The 22703-nt window shown below is 46.9% G+C and overlaps 1 protein-coding gene across 1 annotated transcript in view; it reads right to left on the bottom strand.

The window, feature by feature from the left end:
* The window catches only part of robo2 (roundabout, axon guidance receptor, homolog 2), a gene marked incomplete at its 5' end in the record, with an annotated part of 151589 nt that overhangs the window by 123303 nt on the left and 5583 nt on the right, over nt 1-22703 (bottom strand). Inside the window, one exon of the mRNA XM_079272037.1 lies at nt 14782-15108. Within this exon, the coding sequence (XP_079128163.1) occupies nt 14782-15108 (327 nt within the window). The remainder of the gene's footprint in view (nt 1-14781; nt 15109-22703) is intronic.

Below are 22703 nucleotides of genomic sequence, written 5' to 3' on the forward strand. Positions count from 1 at the left end.
TTTTTACCCTTTAGAATATAGATTAAGGGCTTTAACTGAGGTTAGGTGTGTGGTTGACGATCTCAATTAGAGCTGATGCGGACATGAAGGGCTGTGTTTGTAGAGTCAATCTGACTCTGAGATCTATCAGGTGTCAAGTGCACACTGTAGCACACAGGCTGTACATATTGTACGTACACTGACACACTCAGAACCAACAATATTGAGCGGTAAATCTGACTTCGGGCACAGTTTTGACAAGAATGAGCAAAAGCTTATGAATCCAGTTAAGGGCCACTACAATATTATTGAGTGGATTATTTCCTCTCAGCATTTTAGTACGGCTTACAGATACTAGCTGGGGACGAAATTACATGAAATATCCAAAGACCGAGCACCTTCAACTGACGCAGGCATCCACGCTCATTTGAAAGGAATAAATTATTTTGACATTCTGAAGCTCCTGAATATTTCCACGCACAATCTTCCAAAGGCTGCTGTTCTGCCATTACCAATATGCTGTTCCTGTTAGCATGCCCTGAATACTAAGTAGGGTTAGTGCTTAGCTTGCTTAGACCAAGCCGAGTAAATATGCAGGAATTAGTTCCAGCTTCATACACCGGGCGTCAAAACAGGATCCACCAGTCAATCCACCAAAACAAGCCATTCACCACACTTCAACTCACTCAGGCTACAAAGGAAAGCAAAGCAAATTCATATTGACACAAATAAATGAAATGTATGCAGGGAGCTTTGTGAGCTCAGTGACAGCGCTGTACATGAATGAAAAGCAAAATAAAAGCCAGAATCAGGGATGAACATACAGTAGATGGCAGAAACACTCACATACTGTATTTATACCACAAATAAGTGCATTCATATCCACAATAGTATTATTGCTGGGTATTACTTTGATTACACTATGAATGCATTGTGATAAAATATATACAAATAAGAATAAACCTCATATAATACATGTGTGTGTGTGTTTTCTCCACATGACCACCTGGTTGTGGCTCACTGTCCCGTTCACCTCTATTTGTCCCAACAATAATTTGTCAATATTGCAACGTGCTTCTCCGATTAATCTTGTGAAAGCAAGCATGCAGTTCAATCAAGGAATTATTGATCTCAATTCAGACTGATCCTGGGACACCTATCGTGTCTCATAATCAATTTAATTATCAGATGATACCATGTGTGTGATGTAGCTCCTCTTCTTTTTCTTTCTCTTTTTTAATGTTTTTAAACGACAGCAGCTGCTCCATTTGTGGGAAGTTCTTCATCACGACGGGGCCGACAGCTACATTACTTTGCCGTCAGTGTTGCTGCTGAACATAGTAAATGGTGTAAATACGTAATATAACATACAGCAATATCATGATGTGGCTTTTTTTTTATCACAATAAAAGTTAAACTGGTGAAACCAAACAATATACCTTCCCCACCACTTAATCATAGCGGCCATAGCCTTTGCAGCCATTACAAGGGATAATGTACCAGAAGGTAGCAATCAGTCAGGCCTGGCTGTTGCCACCACCCATGCATCAGTCTGTACATCCTTTCCCCTTCAACAGCTGTGGACTCATATGTTACTGTCCTCTACCTGTCACTGTCCATCCACAACCACACCAACCACAGCACACATCAATCAGCCCACCGCTGCTGCTTTTTAATCTGTTCCCACCCCCAAGGAGCACGCACGCTTCAAAATTACAGTGACGAAAGGTCACCCATCCAATTAGAACATCATCAGAGATGCACACGAGAGGGTCATTCCCTGAACCCTTGTAGCACATCGTAAATCCTACTCTGCCCGAGAGGGAACGCCCACTCAGGCAGGATTCTGAATGGCTGACTGATGAGGTGGATGCATCTTTCACTGTAATAGTGGAGACTACTGGTGTCATTTTTGTGTTCGGATTGATATGAGGTGTAATGGCATGTGAAAGTACCGCGATGCGCTTATTCCCTTGGGATGATCCATGTTATCATCAGTCCATGCACTGACCCTGTGACGACCCCGGGGCTTGATCAATCAGATCCCCAATCGGGATTAGATCAAGCTGCCCTCTGCATCCTGTCTCATCATTCTAGTAGCCCGCTATTTGCAAGGATTCCAGCCCCATTACAGGAGACACATGCAGGCAGAGGAGTGACAGGCCTGCTGGAACGTGAGGGAGAGATGTTTTGGATCAAACGGTCCAATGGAAAGGAACATGTGGAGACCATTGTCTTAGCTTGGCAAAGGAAAAGAAGCTAATGAGAGAGGGGTCGAGGGAGGGAGACAGGGAAAGAGAGAGAGAGAGAGGGTGGGTCAGTGAGCTTTGAGCCTCTTGTGGGCTGATCTAAGCCAATTAGAGACAAGTGACAGCTCAGCTACATGCTCATGACACAACGAGACCACGGCACCGCTCTGAGCCCCAGCACCCCACTGTACAAGCCTGACTTGGACCCAACACGCCCTTAACACCCCCTCCCCCATGAACGCCTAAATACCCCCCTACCACAACCCTCATCGCTCCGGACAGACCGAAGCCAAAGGAGAGGGAGAGAGCAACGCGGAACAAAAAGACTGTTCTCTCCCCTCCTGCCCCGCACCCGCTGCTCTCCAGAGGGAAGTGGCCAGCCAAGCAGAGCTCTCTTACGCTTCGTTACGGTCGGCCAGCTCTCTTGACATCTGATGTTATTGAGAGTTGCCGTGACGACCTGCAAATCCACTGACCTTTGCTCCAAGCGGTTCAAAACTTGTGAACCCGAGGCGAGGGAAGCCAAAAAGCTTGATGGGGGGTGATATGGGAAGTGAGTGAGTTTCAATTGAAAGGGGGGTTCAAATGACCACTGGCAGCTGTCATGGCTGTGTTTGCCTTCTCCCTGTGAGCAGATAATGGGGCAGAGCCTTCGCAGGACGCACCAGGGGAGGAAGTAGGCCACCAGGTTGTGGGTTGTCAGGGCTCCGGCACCGGGCTCATGATTAATGAGACAGGGCGTCGCACCACAAGCAGCTCAGCAGCACGTGCCACACTGGTGTAACAACAAAAACTCATAGCGAGTCATAACAGTTCAATTAGTTACAGTTATATAAATGTAGACTTATCTACCCCTACCACCACATAAACACGACCATATATAATACATATACATACATAACAATCATTTGGCACACCCACGACGCTGACATCGGAAATGTGTCCTTAAACTTAAACGCATCCTCGCATTCACCCCTTGACCTGAGCATCAAGTGTATGAAATCTGTGAATGGCTGTTTGGGGGAGAAGAAGTCAGAAACGCAGAGATGGAAGATGACAGGGAGGAGTGATGGGGGGTTGAGGGACAACCAGCAGGGGGTGGGACAGGACAGCCCTCTGCACGTCTAACGTCTGCCACTCAAGAAAGTTAATGATGCCACGTTCTTGGGCCAACCATCCCCCTGCTGCATGTGAGAAAAGAGACAGACAGAGGAGCGAGAGGACTGAGGGTGGTGTTGCTGCCAGGCGGACTCAGTCGGAAAAGGTGAGATGCTCTTGTGGGGTGAGGTGGGGGTGAAAATTCAGGTCCAAGAATATTTATGACAATCAACACCCGAGTTGGCACCAGTGAGTGATGTTGATGAATGATGAGCCCGCTTTCTTTTTCTCTTCCAATCACACTGCGGTCCCTTGCCCTCATCCGCATCCTTTTATCGAGTCAACTTACTTATTAGGGTTTATGAGAAATGCGGCTAACATTACCAGCAGTCGGCCTCTATAATATTTGATTTTTCCTTCCGAAAAGGGGGATGAGCATTTTGGCTGCTGGGCTGACATTTAATCGCCAGTTTTGGAACGGCAATTTAGGGGATGAGGGAGAAATGGAGGCGGGATGGGGGTTGAAGAGTGGTAAGATGCTGAGGAGAGATAACATAATCTGGTCTCGCACTCAGCAATGTAGAAGGATTGTGCAAGATCTACAAAGAAGAAAGGCCATTTGTCGTTTAAAATAACAAAAACAAAAACACACATAAAGGTTCATAGATGTCAGAATACCAATTTGTCATGAGGCAGGTAATGAGTTAAATCCGGTGGCGATCTAGCTTTGAGGTTCCTGGAGTAACAACAGAACTTGAGTACTATAAGAATGAATAAGCTGACAGATGCTCATATCCCTTGGCCTGCAATTGAATTATCTGTGCTTCTCTTCCTCTGACACAGGAATAACCCTGCCTTCCCGGGCTATTTCTCCTTTCATGCATCCCCCAATAACACTCGGGTAACTGTATTAGCAGTGGTTGCTAGAGATGCTCTGCAGACTGCCAAATGGATCCGTATTTCAGCTCGGTTTCCCAGCCTTGGGGTCAGATGATGGTCAATCGATGGTCAGTCAGAGGTCACATCCAGCGCTGTCCAAAGTCAGCCTATCTGGACCCGGAGGTATGACGGGACTATCAACCCTCTGCACTGCTGTGAACGGAGCTAAATCATGAAGACAAGCACCTTCTGTTTCAGGTCTGAGAATTAGATAAGAAGAGCAGTTTACTTTTTTCTCAAAATGAATGTTTTGAATGAGATTAGTCATCCAGGGATCATTAAAACAATGTGTCTGCAATATTTCTAAATTATGGTTTGTTTTTAATGATCTGCATGTTTTTCACAAAACGGGGTTGTGTGTGAGGATAAGTGAATTACCAAAAACAGGCAATTAAGCTAATAACACATTAGTTGCACAAACAACGGACTAATTGCTGATGTATCCCACTCAACATGTTTTGAATAATATCATTTTCCATAACCTCCTGCACAGCAACAGCAGCCAAATCGATATTCATGAAGTGTCAGAGTTGTAATTCATGTGTCTGTTCCACATGAGCACCACGGGGACCTTTAAAAGAAAGTCGAGGGAAAGAGCTAACATGTGAATTTCACAGTTAATGCCTGGGCATGGCGTATGTTGGCCAATTAAGCTGTTCTTTTCAGCTCCATTACAACGCGGCGTCTGGGGGTTCATTTTCCTCTTACCGTGCCATTTAAGCTTCAAATGGGCAAATGTTTACTGTGCAAGTTGGATGACAAAATGTAGTTTGGAGTCTGTTAGATGGTGTGTGTGTGTGTGTGTGTGGGCACGTGCATACCTTTGCAAACCACGCTTGTGTACGAGTTCCAAACATCTATGTGCTGCTGCGCCTGTGTGCCTTTGTGTGTGGAGGCCTAATTTGTGCATGAAACAGGAGAGCGTTAATGGCTTTTAAAGATCGGTGGAGTCAAATGAGCGTGCTCATCAGTTAGACACACACCCCTCGGTGATCAGTCAGTGTCGTTAAGATTTAATTTCCTGCGGAATAAGGAGATCTCGGGTGGATCCAAGACAAATCCCTGCAATTACAGCCACGCTTAAGATGATTCACTGCCATCAATTCTGTCTCAGGGTGGTGGGTGCTGTAGTGGATGGCAATATTATCAACAGCAATCATTGGAAATACACTAACAATAACATGGATTATTTAGAATTCTGCTCAAGCTATTCCTTCACAAACACTAGACCGTATGACTTTCTCAACACAGCAAGCAAAGAGAAAGATGCAGAGAACTGCCCATACACTTATCTAAACGCACACACACAATGAAAAACAGGCAAACATGGGAGGCACCTGCATGTTCCTTAATAGCTTTGCCCTGGACAGTGTACAGCACGAGGGCCAGCAGCAAGAGGCACTGAGATAACATTCTGCTTAGCATTTGAATGGGGTGTTCGGATTTCCATTCAGTTGGCCTTTGGCCATGCTGGTGCTTAAGTGGTCTGGGCGAGTCTGTCTGGTCTCTACTGTGCCAACCAATGTGAAGTCTCATATCTGGCCATGTGCAATGTCTGTCAGCGTCCCGGTCTGTCTGTCTGTCTGTCCGTTTGGCTGGATGAGTGTCTGGCTGGTTAATAATCAGCCTGGCTAGCTGCTAATCATCCTCCCAGCTGCAGAAGCAGGTGGCCACACATACCACATCTCCCAGTCTCATTCACCATGTGATGTCATCTGACTGCACCTGGTCACCCGGCTTTACGCATAGCTGAGGTCGTTTCCCCGTTTGAAATCACACGTCTCTGCTGGTCCTGAAGCTGGGAACTCTTATTTCCCAACGGAATGGATGCTGTCCATGCAGGGGACTGGTGGCTGCTGAATGAACAACATTAAAACCTGTGCGTCCCTTCCTTCACCTCGGCCAAGCCCGGGACTGATCCCAGAGCAGTCTAACAGGCAGAGGCAGCAGTTAGGACACACTCCACATCGAAATGGGAAGCCATTAACTCTGCAGCACACTAGGTCACCTTCAACTAGACACAGCCGCCACCCGAACTTCCTCTGCTGATATGCCCAATGGATGCAGCGGTGCAGTCATGGAAAGGTCAGGCTGTAAAACAGAATGGAACCACAGCTGTCTCCCAAACCACGCTCTCAAACATTTGATCTTGTCTCCCTTCACTTTTGAAAGCGATCAAAATGCTTTGAGTATCACTTTCAAAAAGCAGGAAAGGAAATGAGAGAGGAAGGGAGTAGGGAAAGGGGGGGGGGGAGAGGAAAGAGAGTGATGGAGGGAGGGCGAGGGAGACGGCAGAGACTGGATGATCAGGTTTCAACTCTGGTCTGCAGCTGTTGAGGGCTCTGGTGGGTGATAGGTGTCCCTTACAGCAAATGTAATCCAAGCCAAACACAATATCTGAGATCACCAAGTCATAACACATTTGGACCCACGATAACTCTGCCGTGGCCCAGGGCCAGGCTGCAGAGAAAAGAATAAAATAGATTATAATCATTATAATTATGAATTGTTAAATCAACACAAACCAAGTTGGCTTGTGAGAAGGGAGGATGATGATGTTTTTTTCCCCCTCAAAACCACAAGGCTGGCAAAGTTGTACACCCTGAAGTCTCAACTTCCCTGGGCCAGTTTGGAGTTTGTTGCACGTAATCCCCTCCTCCCTTCCCCCAGTCTCCTACTTCCTCTCCATCCGCACAGTTCAGTTGAGAATCAAATGAAGCTGAAATGCTGTGTCTCCTATGTTCCCAAGTGTGTAAGTGTGCAGAACAGCTTCGAACGGGACACATCCATCAGAGTGCCAGTGTGCAGCGTGACAGTTGTAACCCAAAATAAACAGGCTGAACCGTGGTTCTGCTCGAGTCCTGACCCTTCCACTATAGATCAATCCCCAGCAGTGTTGTGCTCCCAGTGTTTTGCGCAAACGCACGTATGCGTGTGAATGAATGTGCGTTTAAGAGTGTGTGTGTGAAAGTAACCAAGGAAATAATGGGCATTTGAAGAAGGAACATCAGTGCAGAAATAACACAACACGCCGGAGGGTGAATCAATTCCAGCGACATTCGATTCAAACCCACATCAGCTCGCGCCTGAACTTCAGCCCTCCACCCTGTCACCTCCTTCCCTCCTCCATATGATGGATTACCATCTCTGGCAGTCTCAGAGGGTCTGAGTGAGTGAGAGAGACAGAGAGAGAGAGACAGAGAGACAGAGACAGAGAGAGAGACAGAGAGAGAGAGACAGAGAGAGACAGACATACAGAGAGACAGCGAGAGACAGTCAGACAGAGTGAGAGAGAGAGATACACAGACATACAGACAGACAACGAGCGAGAGAGAGAGAGAGAGCGAGAGAGACAGAAGAGAGAGAGACAGAGATAGAGAGACAGAGAGACAGAGAGAGAGAGACAGAGATAGAGACAGACATACAGAGAGACAGAGAGAGACAGTCAGCCAGACAGAAAGAGAGAGAGACACAGACATACAGACAGACAACGAGCGAGCGAGAGAGAGAGAGCGAGAGAGACAGAAGAGAGAGAGACAGAGATAGAGAGACAGAGAGACAGAGAGAGAGAGACAGAGATAGAGACAGACATACAGAGAGACAGAGAGAGACAGTCAGCCAGACAGAAAGAGAGAGAGACACAGACATACAGACAGACAACGAGCGAGCGAGAGAGAGAGAGACAGAGAGAGAGAGAGAGACAGAGAGAGAGACAGAGACAGAGAGAGAGAGACAGAGAGAGAGACAGCAAGAGAGAGAGACAGAGAGAGAGAGAGAGAGAGAGAGAGCGAGAGAGAGAGAGACAGAGAGAGAAAGAGAGAAAGAGAGAGAGAGAGACAGAGACAGAGAGAGAGACAGAGATAACGAGCGAGATACAGTCAGACAGAGAGTGAGAGAGAGACACAGACATACAGACAGACAACAAGCGAGAGAGAGAGAGAGAGAGAGAGAGACAGCGAGAGACAGTCAGACAGAGAGAGATAGAGAGACAGTCAGCCAGACAGCAAGAGAGAGAGAGACAGTCAGACAGAGAGTGAGAGAGAGAGACACAGACAGACAGACAGAGAGAGAAAGAGAGGGGGGGTGAGGTCAGTCACTACAGGGACACATTACATCGGAGGGGAGTGCTGGTTAAGGACTTATGGTTGGACAGAGATCTGGGGTGGATCGGAGAGGGCAGAGGGTTCTGGGGTCAGAGGATCCAATCCCAGCTGGACTCAATGGCACCCTCACAACGCAGAGTCTCCAGGGAATTCATTCAGGGTCACATTTTCAATTAATATTATTATCACTCACTTGTCCCTTTGCCCACTTGTCAGCAAATAGAGTGGTATCAGACATAGTCATCTAAATGCTGATAAATAGCACACCTGTGCAGGTATTTGACTTAGAGTCTGAACCCCCATGCTTATCTACACACCGGCTAAGGAACGGATTAATATGGTGATGATTTGATGATCAGCGAAATAAATGTGCTCACTGAAAAAGTGAATGCTGCACAGGGCTTGAATAAATTACAACCATAAGTCAATATCAAAAGAGAAATCCACCCATGAAAGCATCAACCTCTCACCCTGTGTGTGTTTTAAAGCTGATCAATAATCAGCCCGCAGACAGATTTCAATAATTTACAGCTCCGTCTGCATCCAAAACTGAGAATAAAAGACGTGGGGAAGGCATGGCAGGGTAAGTGCATTTTACAGAAAGTGCTCGTCTGAAGGTTCTCACTTTGTACAACAACGCTGCCAAGCTGCTACAATTTAGCGACTGGATGTTAGCGCGCAGATTTATTTCTCAGTCGCTGCAGAGCGAGCAGGCGCGGCGTAAAGCATGGACGAGGAGACACGTGGGGGCGGAAGGGGGGGGGGGGGGGCAAGGAGAACGAGGGGAGAGGAGGTAAAACGAGAGGCAGGAGAGACAAAGCAATAGCCCTGCATTGTCAGAGTGGCGAGGCCATCAATAACAGTGTCACTATAAAGAGAGAAAGAGGGAGAGTGTGAAGGAGCGAGACTAGGGTTTATAAAGGAAACGCAACAAAACCCGGTGCGACGGGTGCTTCATCTTGCCGGCCACTAATGGGCGTGAGAAGCGCCTCGCTCAGCATTCTCTGCTTGACGGCTCACTCCTCTGCTGACGGGCCGTGGCATCCATGACGGAGCGCCACACAATTGTTTAATCCAGTTTATAGACTCCAAAGGTGACACAATGCTGGAAGTAGAGAGGTGAGGGGGGGGAAAGGAGAGAAAGAGACGGATTAAAGGGGCTGAGAAAGATGGTCAAAGGTCATCCCAAACTTGGATCTCATTAAGTGCTTCACCTCTCGGCCACCTTCTCATCACACTTTTCCATCTCTGTCACCGGCTCTCGCTGCACTACTCCATTATTGCTTTACTTCCCGTCTTCAGCACTACACTCGTCTCCTCTGAAGGCAAGAAGGGAACACAGACAGGCCATTTCCCTCGGTGGAGTTGGGGAGGTCAGAGCTGGGACACGGGGCCCGCTGTGGATCGTAAAAGTGCAGTCTCAGGACTTATGATGTGCGTGTGTGTGTGTGTGTGTGTGTGTGTGTGTGTGTGTGTGTGTGTGAGAAAGTGAAAGGTCAAAGTGCTGGTAGTGACTGCAGTGTATTCTTATGATTTATCTCCCCGTGAGAGTGTTTCCAAATATCAGCTCCATTTCTGCAGGCCTGTCTCTTTCTATGCACTGCACAGGAAGGAGTCGCATTGTGGCGGGAAACTCCTCATTGTCTGTGGCCATCTGTAGCTCACCAATGAGAGAGCAATCTGAATGCTGCTGTATATATGGCTGGCCAGAACAGTGTGCCTGTGTGTGTGTGTGTGTGTGTGACACTGTGTGAGTAAATCCCAATAGATAACAACACCTTTTTACCGAGGTCAGCAAACTCCAGCTGCACAGACACAGAGCTGACACATTTAATCAGGGATTTCTCCTCCCTCACAGTTTATCAGCGGGAAGATATTTCTCACACCCTCGCCTGCTCTCACCATCTCTTTTATTACAGGACCGCATTCCCACCTCTTCTTTCTGTACTACACTTGGCCACCTTCATCAATGAAATATCTATAGTCCTGTATTGTGTGTTTTGTTCAAGTACCCAGTACCCCTCCACTTTATGGCCGCTATGATGGCCTGCCCCTCACCTCGGTGTTCTACCCATCGCACCACATTAACAAAGTACACATAGTTAAATGCGGATTACAGACGGTGTTTCATTTCCTAACTGGAGCATGCATCATCAATGTGCTGTAATGGTCGCACTGTTGCTGCTTCCTTCATTACCCTTCATTATTTCTCAAGGACTTCGGCACAGATTAAACCTCAGCCCACCGGGGTTTATACGAGCGCGAGGGCAGGTGTTTGTGTACACCTCTGCGTGAGAGTGTGCGAGTGTCTGTTGTCTGTGCGCACTTGTCACTCCATTTTCTCATTCCTGAAATGGAATAATGAGTCCAGATGAGCTTGTGAAAGGCTCGGCAGCGTGGCTCAGCCTGACTCCCCCACCTGGCCTGCTCCTCCTGGCCTGTCCCTTTATTAGCTTCCCCTCATGCTGGACACAACAGGAACAGCTTGGACCCCTCCTCCTCTCTTCACCACTCACACCTCTCCCAACTCTATTTTCCTGCTAATTACCTTGTTGTACGAGCACCAAATGCTACCTAACGATTGACTTAATTGCAGAAGTAGTACATTAGATGATATCAAAGGACCTTTTTAAAAGTCATCCAATCCCATTCCAAGCAGCATTTAGAACCAACCCAAGACATCTGTTTCATTCCTGTGTCATTTGCATTTTTAAAGGTTACAAACTGAGCGAAGCCGCAAAGGATACAGCGCTACGCCTCAAGATAAGTGTGTTGGTTTCCTTTGCAACGCCTCTCTCCCCAGACGACTACATGCATTTAATACACACCGACCTACTGTGCACGGCAGAGGGCCAGAGTCACATTTGACACGAAATTAAAAGTGCAACTGTTCCCCCTCGTGCTTGTACTTGGAGCACTACGTAGGCGTGCTACCCATCCACCTGAAAAGATGGGGCTAATTAACATTTTCCTGTGGATCCTTTCGCCCCAGGTGTGCCTTGTCACACTTACATATACAGAGATATCCGCAGCGCGAGCAATTTATTCAGCAGCGGTTGCTGCAGCTAGTATTTCTGACACAAGACTTCACAATGATTTATGAACCCGCTCATTGACCTAGTTTATTCTGAGAAGAGAAACGGGGGCACATCCCCGAGAATATGCGGCACATCCATCCAATGGAGCTGGCCTGCAGTCAGTTTTGAAGCGCTTGGAAGGTAGAGTAAGATTACGAAGCAGACTGCTCCGATACCCTCGAGGCAACATGTTTACAAGTTCTCCATCTCCTGAAGTACGGGACAGTGAACCACGCCTATGATGAAATATGTTCCCAAATGCAGCAGCGGGATGTCCCAGCACTATCCTCACACTTTGCACGTGTACCATGGACTTAGACAACATAAGGCAGTTCATGCTCTTGTCGACTCATTTGTGAACAATGTGTGCTCAACATCCAACACTTAAAGGAGACATGTTAGAAAGATTTAGCCCAGTAATGGCACAAGCCCCCCCCCCCAATCTGGCCTGCATTAATAATGCAGAGGCGCCTCTTCTCCCTCTTCCTCTGCACTCCACCTTTCCTGCGCTGACAGAGAGAGTGGTGAGTGCTGCCCAGCTTGATGTGCAGCATGCAGCAGTGCCGCTTTGCTCGGTAGACACCGAGTTCAATCTGTTTCAGAGCTGCAATTAAATTATCTCACCGGGGTCCTGCTCAACCATTCGTGAACGGAAGGGGGGCAAAGGTGTGTTCAATACGAAGGAGGGAGAGCGGGGGGGGAGGGAGAGAGGGGGGACGGGTGGGGGGCAATATATATCATACACACAAGCCCAGTTCAACATGGATATAGATTTAAATGCTGCTTTTTCTTGTGCGATTAGCTGTGGCTTTACAATCACTAGACGGATGTCAGGACCTGATGAAGCTAATCACTGCAGTAAGCCAATGCTGGGGGATTTAGCAGCCCACCCCCTTCTGCTGCTCCCCAAGCCCCTCCTGAAGACCTGGCTGAAAGAGAAATCCGAGAAAGCACTGGGCCCAGAACAAACCGGGCACGGAGCGCTTCATAACATGCCCCTCCCTCCTTTCTGCGATCTATGATAGCCTTATTTCTGGAAAAAAACAAAAATACACAAAGAAAATTCAATGCAAATGGTCATATCTTCATAAATCTATATATGATTGATCATCAAGTCATTGCTGTGGTCAGTGAACGCTTACTGTTGTATATATATTAAAAGTGCAACATGTTTCTTTGAAAGACTACGACTATATATTGACGAGAGAAGGAGCGAGAGAAAAGGCGCACTCACACAATGAATATATCACTGAGGAAAAACAACAATGGCGCTGCGCTGATTCTGTCCATCATGGTGCCTTAGGCCTCACATTTGATTGGTTCAGACACGAATCCTGCAAATCAGCTTTAGGACATTCCAACTCAATATCCCTTAAATGACTTATCATTAAAGTTGCAACAAGTCATTAATGTCTTAATATAATACCCTACCTGTAATATATATTTCAAACTCATTTCTTTCTCGTCCTACTCGAAAGTGCCTCTGAGGGATTTGATCTTTTCATCATCAAAAAAATTAATATTAACACTATTCTACTTTCATACAGCTTCAATGTATTGTTCCATTGTTGAACTGCACTTGACCCGCCAGCAAAACCCTTTCCTACACCGGCACTCCATCTCAGTCAGGCTGCTGTCGTTCACAGAGTGCGAGTGCTTGAGGTCGGGTCAGGTCAATAGAGGTGAAATTGTGTGAGGTAATGTAGAGTCAATACCGGTTTGTCTTTAAATGGAATTTGGGTATGGCACTGTACAGCTACTGTAGGTTCAAGGTACAGCTCTGTGTCCTTGTTTACTGAGTGTGGCCTCAGGCTTTGCCCGAACCCCTCTCTCTCTCTCTCTCTCTCTCTCTCTCTCTCTCTCTCTCTCTCAAACCTAGTTTCACTCATAATACCAATCATACGTGTGCTCTTATTTATTCACCTTGTTATCGCTTCCATATCCGTCCTGACCCCTCACCCCTCACCTATAAGCCATTCAAGGAGTCAGTGCCTCCATTCAACCCCCTCTGTTGCTCAACCCACATTATACCAGAGAGGGAGAGTACTGAGAGTACTGAGGAGAAAGGCTAGAAAACAGTATGAGAGGAGGGCAAATAAAATAATCTGGAGACATCATCAATTTTTCATGAATTTTCATTTAGACTGGGAGAGCCCTCTTACAGCGATCGATAGATCAAGCTGCTGTCACGCAGTTAGCACCTGGGGGCTGCTGGGAGGCCCTCAGGAAGGCAGGGGACTGGATCAGAGGCGGAGACCACCCCCCCCCCCCCCTCTCTAACACACAAAGTCCATTTCCCAAGGATCACAAACCACCTACCCGTCCTAATACCACTGATCACTGTAATCACCTTTGAAATGACATGGAAGATGTAACGTCTGCTGTTTGTTCCATTCAAAACATCTTCAAACGTTTAATTAGCATTTATTTTATGTTTACTATGGCAGATGAGAGCTTAACATGTAACACATATAGTAGGATTATGTCTGAACATGACACAGGACTGTGTTACACAAAGAACCCCCACTTGAAACCACATAAGGACATGGGGACTTTCCTCCCCACCTTATGGGCATTGGAGGGGCCTGGAAGCTGCTCTATAGGAAGTCCAGCCTGAGCCTGCTGGGGTGGGGGTGCTCATCTTCAAAGGTAATTGGATCCACAGCTCAGGTTCTGCCTGTCAGTGTTCACCAACACAGTCCAGGCAGCATGTGTCAAATGTCCATCAGGACTTTGATCTGTGGCTGTCGCTCTACCCCCACACACCTGTGAGACTCACCCCACATCTCCAAAAACCATCATCTGACTGGCTTTATGTCCAAAGGTCCGCAGACAACAATAAAAACCCCTTGAGTTAGAAATATATCAAATTTATCTCAAGATATTGTGTGAAGCACTCATTCTGTACAAGTCATGAATCCACCAAACTGTGACCGCTAGTGAGCTTGAGTGTTCCATCTCGACGTGCAGGAAATTATCACAGTCTTTGCAAAAAGAGCACATGGACAACCAGTTGAAGTCAATTCTTAAAATAGTGTAATTCCAGTTGCCTCAAATAAAGCACTTATGTGTTTACTGTTATCCCCAACCTACAATAAAGACGACGTGATTTTCCATTGTGTGTAAATGAAGGAAAATTTGGATAATGCCGACAGGAAATGTTGAAATAATGTCTCTTAATTCTCTCGTGCTGAATGTGAATCCAGTCTTTCCATCATCTGGAAGCAGCAAGATGAAGACTTTTCTTCACCTAGCCAATGAACAAACTAAATGAAATGAGCAATGCAGCAAAAGAGGAGAAACAAAGAAGAAAGAGGGGACAGAGTCCTGACTCACATGCTACTTCCAAAGATGCGTTGCGGCTGACAGCCTCTCCCATGTAGTTCCGGGCCACGCAGACGTAGGCCCCCTCATCCGGTTTGCTCCGCCGTCCGTGAACGATGCGAAGGAAGAAAAGCGAGCCGCTGGGCAGCAGCATGCGGTGAGAACGTGGGTCGTCTTTGTCCGTTTCCACCCGCTCTCCATCCTTGTACCACTCCACTGTCGGGGTCGGCCGCCCCTCCGCTTTACAGTTGAGAGTGGCGGGCTCCCCCTTGGAGACAATCAGGTCAGACGGGTGCTCCACTATCCGGGGAGCGGAGTCCTCCTGGCGCAGACGGGATCCTGGAGGAGAAAGAGGAGATGCAATTAATCACTGTTTCAGTTGGACATTCTAATATAAGAAGGCCTTCCCAAGTCAAAAAGCCTCTCTTGTTAACATAATAGCTAGCAGGTACACTATTAGGAGAATAGGGAAAAGGAAGGGATTGAATTCATTAATACAAGTAAAAGTAGCTGACATCATCAAGCAGGGATCAAGATACCAGAGAAGGAGATACAGGATGTGGCCCCGGTGCGGTGTTCATTTTTATCAATAAGTAAGCTAAGATGAAAAATGTTTTTTCCATAAAAAGGACCAATGATCTGCATGGATTACAGTACGCTGCTGCACAAAATGTCAAATTTTTAAGAAGTGTATCACAATCCCACTGAAAATGAGACAATACAGAGGAAGAAACAAAACAGCTGGGAGAACCTTTATCAAAATGTTCATCAGAAGCATAATATGAATTCAAAATCAGTTGCCAAAATCAACATTGCTTGGGAGAAGGACATCTGAGCTATTTTTTCTGAGCTTGCTGCCACCGCAACCCAGACCTGGCAAAGCCGTGGAAAATGGATGGATGACTCCAACTAATAGTTAGCAAAGCTTGTCTTGGGTTAGAAGCATGGTCAAAAGCAACAATCTGCTCTTCTCAACCCTATATTGCAAGGGCTGGCCTTGTGGGTAATTGGACCCATGGGTGAGCAGTGAATGGATGCATACAGTCAGCTTACATCTGAGCTATACACACACACACACATTATATATTTGGCTTTCAGTAGGGCGCAAATAAGTAAAACTGTTAGGTCCACTGTTGTAGAAGTGTACATGTGATGTGAATATGAATGCCGGGGTCCAGACTAATGCCAAACGCTAATCCCCCGCGGCTGAAAACCTTGGCCCACTCCTTTTTAGTCGGGCTTGCAGTGGGCGAGCTCTGAGAGTCTGGCAGCTAAGATAATGGTCCCCAAGTCAGAGTGCTCTGTGTGTCTGTGACCAGGTCTTAACCACAGAGATAAGACGCTGTAGGCCACACACATTAACATCACAGAGGCCCTGGGAACCATGCAACAATCAAAGAGTTTGATCCGGCACATCAAACATTCAAAGATACGGTAGAGGGAACGGGAAATGAGGCAAACTTTTCCAACAGCCCGTCCTTTATCCTCTTCTATTGAACCAGATTCAATACCCCATCAATAACTCGGATTCAGTTGGCAGCCACATGCCAGCCATTCAATGTTGTATTAAGTAGAGTGCTGGGCCCTTTGTCTCAAAATTAGTTGTTGCAGGTGTGCATGTGATTGAGCGGAGTTGATGACTGTGCCCTTCCCCGGGGCAGTGCAGCAGGGTAATAGAACGATGCCTGCTGCACAGAAGAGCAGTGCACCACATAAGCCTTTGTGCTTATGTAAGGGCTAATTTCAACATTGGGATGAAGACAAAACAGTGGAGGCTCCAGCTCTTTGTGTGCCTGGGTTTGCACATGTTCCACTACGCCTTATACTTGAATCTCCCTGGGGAGACCGAGACATGCTGCAACCCGGCCTTTTCTGCCCAAGAGTCTGCGGGTAAAAGGACAGGCGCAGTGAGAAATCCACTGATCAGCACAAAATACACTTCAAAGACTTCGAGTGTGCTACGTCAATGTGCACTCGTCCACCATTTGTCTGAACAGGGATCAGGCTTCACACAGTGCCATATTGACCCCTGAACAGGAGGTTGTCTGTGCTCTCTTCTTCCTAATTTGGGCTAATTCCCTCCATTTCCCTGTCATTGATTAGTGATCAGGCCCAGTGTCTTCCTCTAAGTGGGGCCAGAGACAGGGGGTTTGTGGTGGTGGTGGGGGGATCCTGATCCCCAAGTGCATGATCTAATCTCATTGGTTTTATGTGAAACACTGAAGAAGTAAAACCTACAGTATGCTTCAGGCAGGTGTTTAACACAATCTATTTCACCAGTGGTAGGTAACAGCAACCGAGCAAGCAGTCAGTTACCCTTTCAGCAGCACAGAGGCAAGTTTGTATTCTGGCAGTAAGTGACCCAATAAGCGCAGCAGTAATTAACACTGTGACATTGATAAATGGAGGGCAAGATAAAGGACGGATATGGAGACCCCCATCTCCCTCAGATGGAGTGTCAAACGCACATTTATTCTTATCTCATTGGAGCATCTGCTTCCCGCATAATCCACGGGCCCCGCGGTGGCTTTCCACTAAGGACAATGCGCACAGTACTAAACTGCGGCGACTCCATTCGATTTATATCAGTCTAATTTCTTTAAATCCAATTTGTATTCCAATCTACTGCCTTCTAATCACTTAAACCTTGGGTCTCCATCTGCTCTCCTCTTTCTGGTGGAAATGAAAACAGCAGATGCCTCTACAATTGTCCTTTCACTGCCAGAAAAAGCTGAGCCGAGTGCACCGAGGGCCGGACTGGTCAGCGTCCTTCCCGAAGTGGAGGTAGTAAGGTGTAGAGGTAGAAAAGGTTAAAAGCGCATCCATATGCCATGGAATATGTTTTAAAAGAGGCACATCAATCTCAATACTGGATAACCTCAACATGTAAACCTCACCTGTTGTTGAGCAAGCGTCACTTTTAATCGGCAAAACTAAAATGTTTGTACCTTCACGTGTATACGTGTTGTTTTATCAGGAACTCATGTGGCTCCCATGTCCTAGAGATGCTGTCCAAGAAGATCAAACAAACAAAAGAAACGTGTGTATCCGTAGCTCCGAAGAGAAGTGAAAGTCAATTTTCAGCTTCCTATTGGGCCCCCTTTCTCACTCTCTGTACGGTAAATGGGCTTTCTGTTGCCCTTTTAATGCGATCATCGGTGCTGTGCAATCAAGTGCTCTCTGAGCTGAGGCGAGTGCACTTCACTGGGTCTCAGGGCGCACGCTCCAATCAAAATGCTGTGCTTCCCCCTGTCTGCAATAACACCACCATTACTTTTCACCACTGCTGTGCAGTCATCCTCTCCTGGAGGAAAGCAGCAACCAGAGAACAAACAAACAAGCACACAGACAGAGAATGAAATCAGAGAGGGATTACTGAACCAAAAGCTGATTCCTTTCTGCCTTTTCTTTCATTTCAAATGATGTCAGCTTCACTGCAATCCAATGCGATTCTGCAACGCAGCTATCCAACAAGTTTGACAGTATTATTTCTCACTCGGGTGTGTTTTTTTTCTGTGTTCACACAGCACATTTATCATTGAGACATTGCTAAAGACAGAGAAAAGTTTCACTCAGTTAAACAAAAAATAGGTTGTTGGTGAAACTCGGGATTAAAAACACCACTTTAACTGTCATAACAGCTTGTTTTCCACTGACCACACACATAGAAGGGCTCTTTTCTATTATCTCTGTCATATATTTATTCATGTGTGCAACAGAAGGTCAGGCCTTTCATGATCTTTTTGTAATTATTTTTATTAGCTCCCGGGAGAAATCCCAGCCCACCAACCAAATCAATACCCACACCACTCTCTGCCAGAGCATAAAAGGAAGGGCTCCCCAAAGAGGTATTAGTTATTCTGCCAACCAGACGAGTCCGCTGATCACAGGTAACCACCGGCAACCTCAGACCAAGGCAAAAAGTTCCGGTCACTGAGGCTCCATAAAACATCAAAGATGGAACGCAAGGTCCAGGCCAAGATGCACTGTAACACTGTAATGTGGATGCTGAAATGTTGAAACCCAGCAAACTGAGTGAATATAAAATTGTCCATAATAAGAAAAAAAAGAAAACCTCAAAGAAATGTTCAAAAGGAATGAATTATGCATGAGATCCATGTTGTCCAATCTCCTCCTGCCTCTCTCAGATCCTCCTCAACCTCCCACTCCATCTCCGTATATATATATGCCTCTCCCTCCCAATACCTCCGCTTGCTCCTTGTCCCTGTCCTGCCCTCACTGTGAGGGTGACAGAGTCATATCCATCATGTCATCAGAAGGGAAATGTGAGCGAGCGGCAGGGGGGGGGGGGGGGGGACACTGGGGGAGGCAATAGAATGATGTTACTGTCCGTCCTCGCCTCAGCACTGGCCTGCCGTGACACTTGCAAGCAGCCCGTTCTGCACCCCAGATTTATCTTCTTTACGGCGCGCTGTCAGTGGCGTCACAGCACACGAGCTCCAGTGTGGCAAAAATACCAGAGATACGGCTCATCCGGGGTGAGATGTCACTAAAGAACAGCCTGCTGCATCTACTGGAGCCCATCCAATCCCACTGCATGCAGACAGCCACTAGATACAGCACGTGATATACAGCAAAGTCCACACAGTGAGGACACAGACGGGGAAATAAAAGGTGTTCACAGGTGCTGAAGGAGTAGATTCGTCTTCTATTGCAAGAGAGTGAGGGATTGCGAGCCAGTTAGCCAGCAAGCTCACATGATGGGCTCTGTTCCACCTCAGTGCTCTGCATATTGCACCCCCCCCCCTCCTTTTTCCTGCTAAGATCTATACTCTGAAAGCACACACAGGGGTAATTCTAGAAGCTGCTCTCAACCTCTCACTGCATCCATGCTCGCCTCCAACAAATATCAGATAGGATTCCACTCTGAGTGTATTTCGGGCAGTGATGTGGTGGGGTCGTATTGACTCTGCATCTGTGTATTTGCCCTCTCTACCCCATGCAGATGGAATATATAAATAGATTACTGTGGGGAACAGCATATCTGATTCTTTTTTGCTGCAAACGGTTGATTCAACCGTATCTTGCGTTTCAAGCAGTTTCCACCTTGTTTTTTCCAAACTACTCTCATTCTGACTCTTCATTCTACTATCAGTTGCAATGAACTGAAAGGGTGATGTTATCCTTTTTTCGGCAAATGGCCTTTCTCTGAAGCGCTGGAATCGCTGACAGGAGACGAAAGGGGGGACGACACAATAACAGTTTAGACCTCTTCATGTGTTGATAAGGGCGCAGCTTGCTTTCTTTACAGAGGCTGTGCATAGTGTAAGGAGTGCAGCACCAGCTCTGTGGGACTGTCAGGTCACTGGTACGGACACTAAACTGCGTGATGCAGATTAAATGATTTCCGATGCCATGGCCACTCGAGCATGTAGCTCTCTGCACCAGCCCACCTTCTTCAGCCCCGTCTCTGCGCCGGCACACATCCTTCTGAGCAGCCATTTTCTTGCCTGCCTCTTCTTTGTCCGTGGCAGTAGCCTTGGTATTGAAGATGTACGTTTTGTGTGTGAAAAAAATCAACGGTGCAGTCCCGGAACAGAACTACTAAGGAGAGCCCTTAAGTTAAGTTAATGCACACTTCCTCCGGTCAAGTAGTAGGTAATCAGTAGAAAGCTATAGCAGTAGATCACCGTTTTCTTTGGTCATTGGAATCTTTGTAAATGTGCTATAAAAGCAGATAAGTAAGTAGCAATGTTCTTAAGATATGTGGGTGTGGGTGTGTGGGTGGGTGCGTGCATGCGAATGTAGACACAGCTGGGTGCAAAATGCCACGTCGGCAATTCCCTCCTTTCAAGCGTGGGCTACTCTGAACAGTTCCTACTCAGGGAAGTGCAATGAAATGAATGGCATCAATTGATTCTCCCCCAAGCATTGTAATCTCTTTACCTGCATTGCTGAGCTGCCCCAGCAGATTGAACGGGGCAAAATAAATAAGTGCTTTATTGCTTTAGAAATGAAGTCGAGGGGGGGGGGGGGCTTCAGGTGTCCGTGATACACCGTGTTGAGAGATGAGTGGTGGATAATTGGAGGTGTGCCACAGGTGCTGACTTGTAGTGAACACACTGCAGTGTCCCTGCATGTCAATGAGGGCAGTCACCACCTCCAGCCACTCTGGTGGTTTTCAGACCCACACGCGAACATGAGGACTAAGAGGAGAGGCCGCAACCGCACACACACCATCCAAGTGATGGACTCAGAGAGCAGAGCGAGGTAATGAAATGGCCCCTCATAGCTCACTGTTTGTGTTTCTTTGAGGTGCGGCATACCAAGTCGAGATGAGATTTATTAAATTTCTATTCCACGGGACACTTCATCTGGTCTGGCTTAGGGCGACAGGGTCAAGCGTGCTAGCAGTAAGTGGATGAAGGACTCATTCAATTTACTCAGGCTCATAAATCCATGATAACACCAAAAACAACAACAATGGGCTTTGATGTTTATTAATGGTGCTCACAAACACATTCACACACATTCACCCACTACATTTCATAATTCTACCCCCGGCTGGGTGTTACCGGGCCTCTAAATGACAAATGCCTATGAGCAGCCCTCCAGAAACAAAATCATCACCATCCTGGAAGTGGAAGTGGAGAGTTCAAACGTTCAAGGATGCGATTAAGGCTTTCTTCCTTCCCGCCGCAGTGATTGTGACACGTTGGCTCGTGCCACGTTCCACACTGAGACTTCCACCACAAAGCCAGCCTCACCAGGAGCCATTATATACAGTAAATCAACCCACCCCTGGTCATGGTGGCTCAGTTTACAAAGCAGTGTGGTGCCATGTTCCTGCAGCAACAAGAAAAAACAATCCCTGCAGCACTGACATGCGATGCGGGCCTTATTACTCATCAAATTAGTATGTATGTATTCATGTGATCAGGCTGCTCGGTCTGACGATGTTCTTTTTGCAACTGAACTGTAAACATAATTTAGCATGTTACAGTTTATATTAGCACATAGACACACTGATTGCACGACCATGTTATTAAGAAATGCATGAGCAGGAAACACTATGTCTTATTATCAAGGACGAAGAAACGCCAAGAACAGTGCCAGCACATAATTCACAGTATATGCTGCGGTAAAATAATACAATAGTACTGAATTTGCAATTCATAAAACGCCTCAACAATACCAACATGTCAATGGTCACATGAGAGGCAAGGGGCCAGCTATACAGTACTGTTGACATCGGTCTGTTCACAAGAGGTCAGGCCCCTCATAGACCTCCAGGTTACTATAGTTCCCACACTAAAACACTAGTTTGGCAAGAGATGGTGTGCAGTTTGGAGTCCGTGCACTTCTATGGGGTTAGATTCCCCAGTTAGTTATGGGGAAGAAAAGGTACCAAGCTGTCACGGCCGGGTGATCCATAGACCAGGCCGGGGATGGAGATGGTGGAACGAGACACTTATTCACTGGCTCCACCACTCCGAGCGCCGTTACAGCTGCGCCGGACAACTGCTGCGTGTGACGGATGTGTGCTTGAGTATCATGCTCTGGCTGTCCATCTTCACACATCTCACACTGAGAGACAGCTCATGCATTTTGATCAGCAGGCCTGACCTCATCTTCAAGACACTCTCAGCTCAGGAACAACTGTCACACGGACGCTTGAGAATGAAGAGCAAGAACGCACGGGAGACGGAAATCGAGGAGGCATGTGATAACGACTATAATTATACCATAAACAGGTCTGTCAAATAAACGGGGATGCAAATTCATGCAGTTTGGTCCAATTACATTTTTCATTCAACTTATGTGCATGTATTTCCTCAGCAGAGAATGCATTGGTGTGCTTCTCTGTGTGTTTGCATTGCGTGTAAAGTTGGATATTCTGTGTGTCACTCAACCATGACTTCCCTCCCTTCTGTCTGAAGGTTGCTGCGAGAGAGCCAACCAGAGGGCAGCGC

Source organism: Melanostigma gelatinosum, assembly GCF_949748355.1.
Source record: "Melanostigma gelatinosum genome assembly, chromosome: 7".
Classification (NCBI taxonomy): domain Eukaryota; kingdom Metazoa; phylum Chordata; class Actinopteri; order Perciformes; family Zoarcidae; genus Melanostigma; species Melanostigma gelatinosum.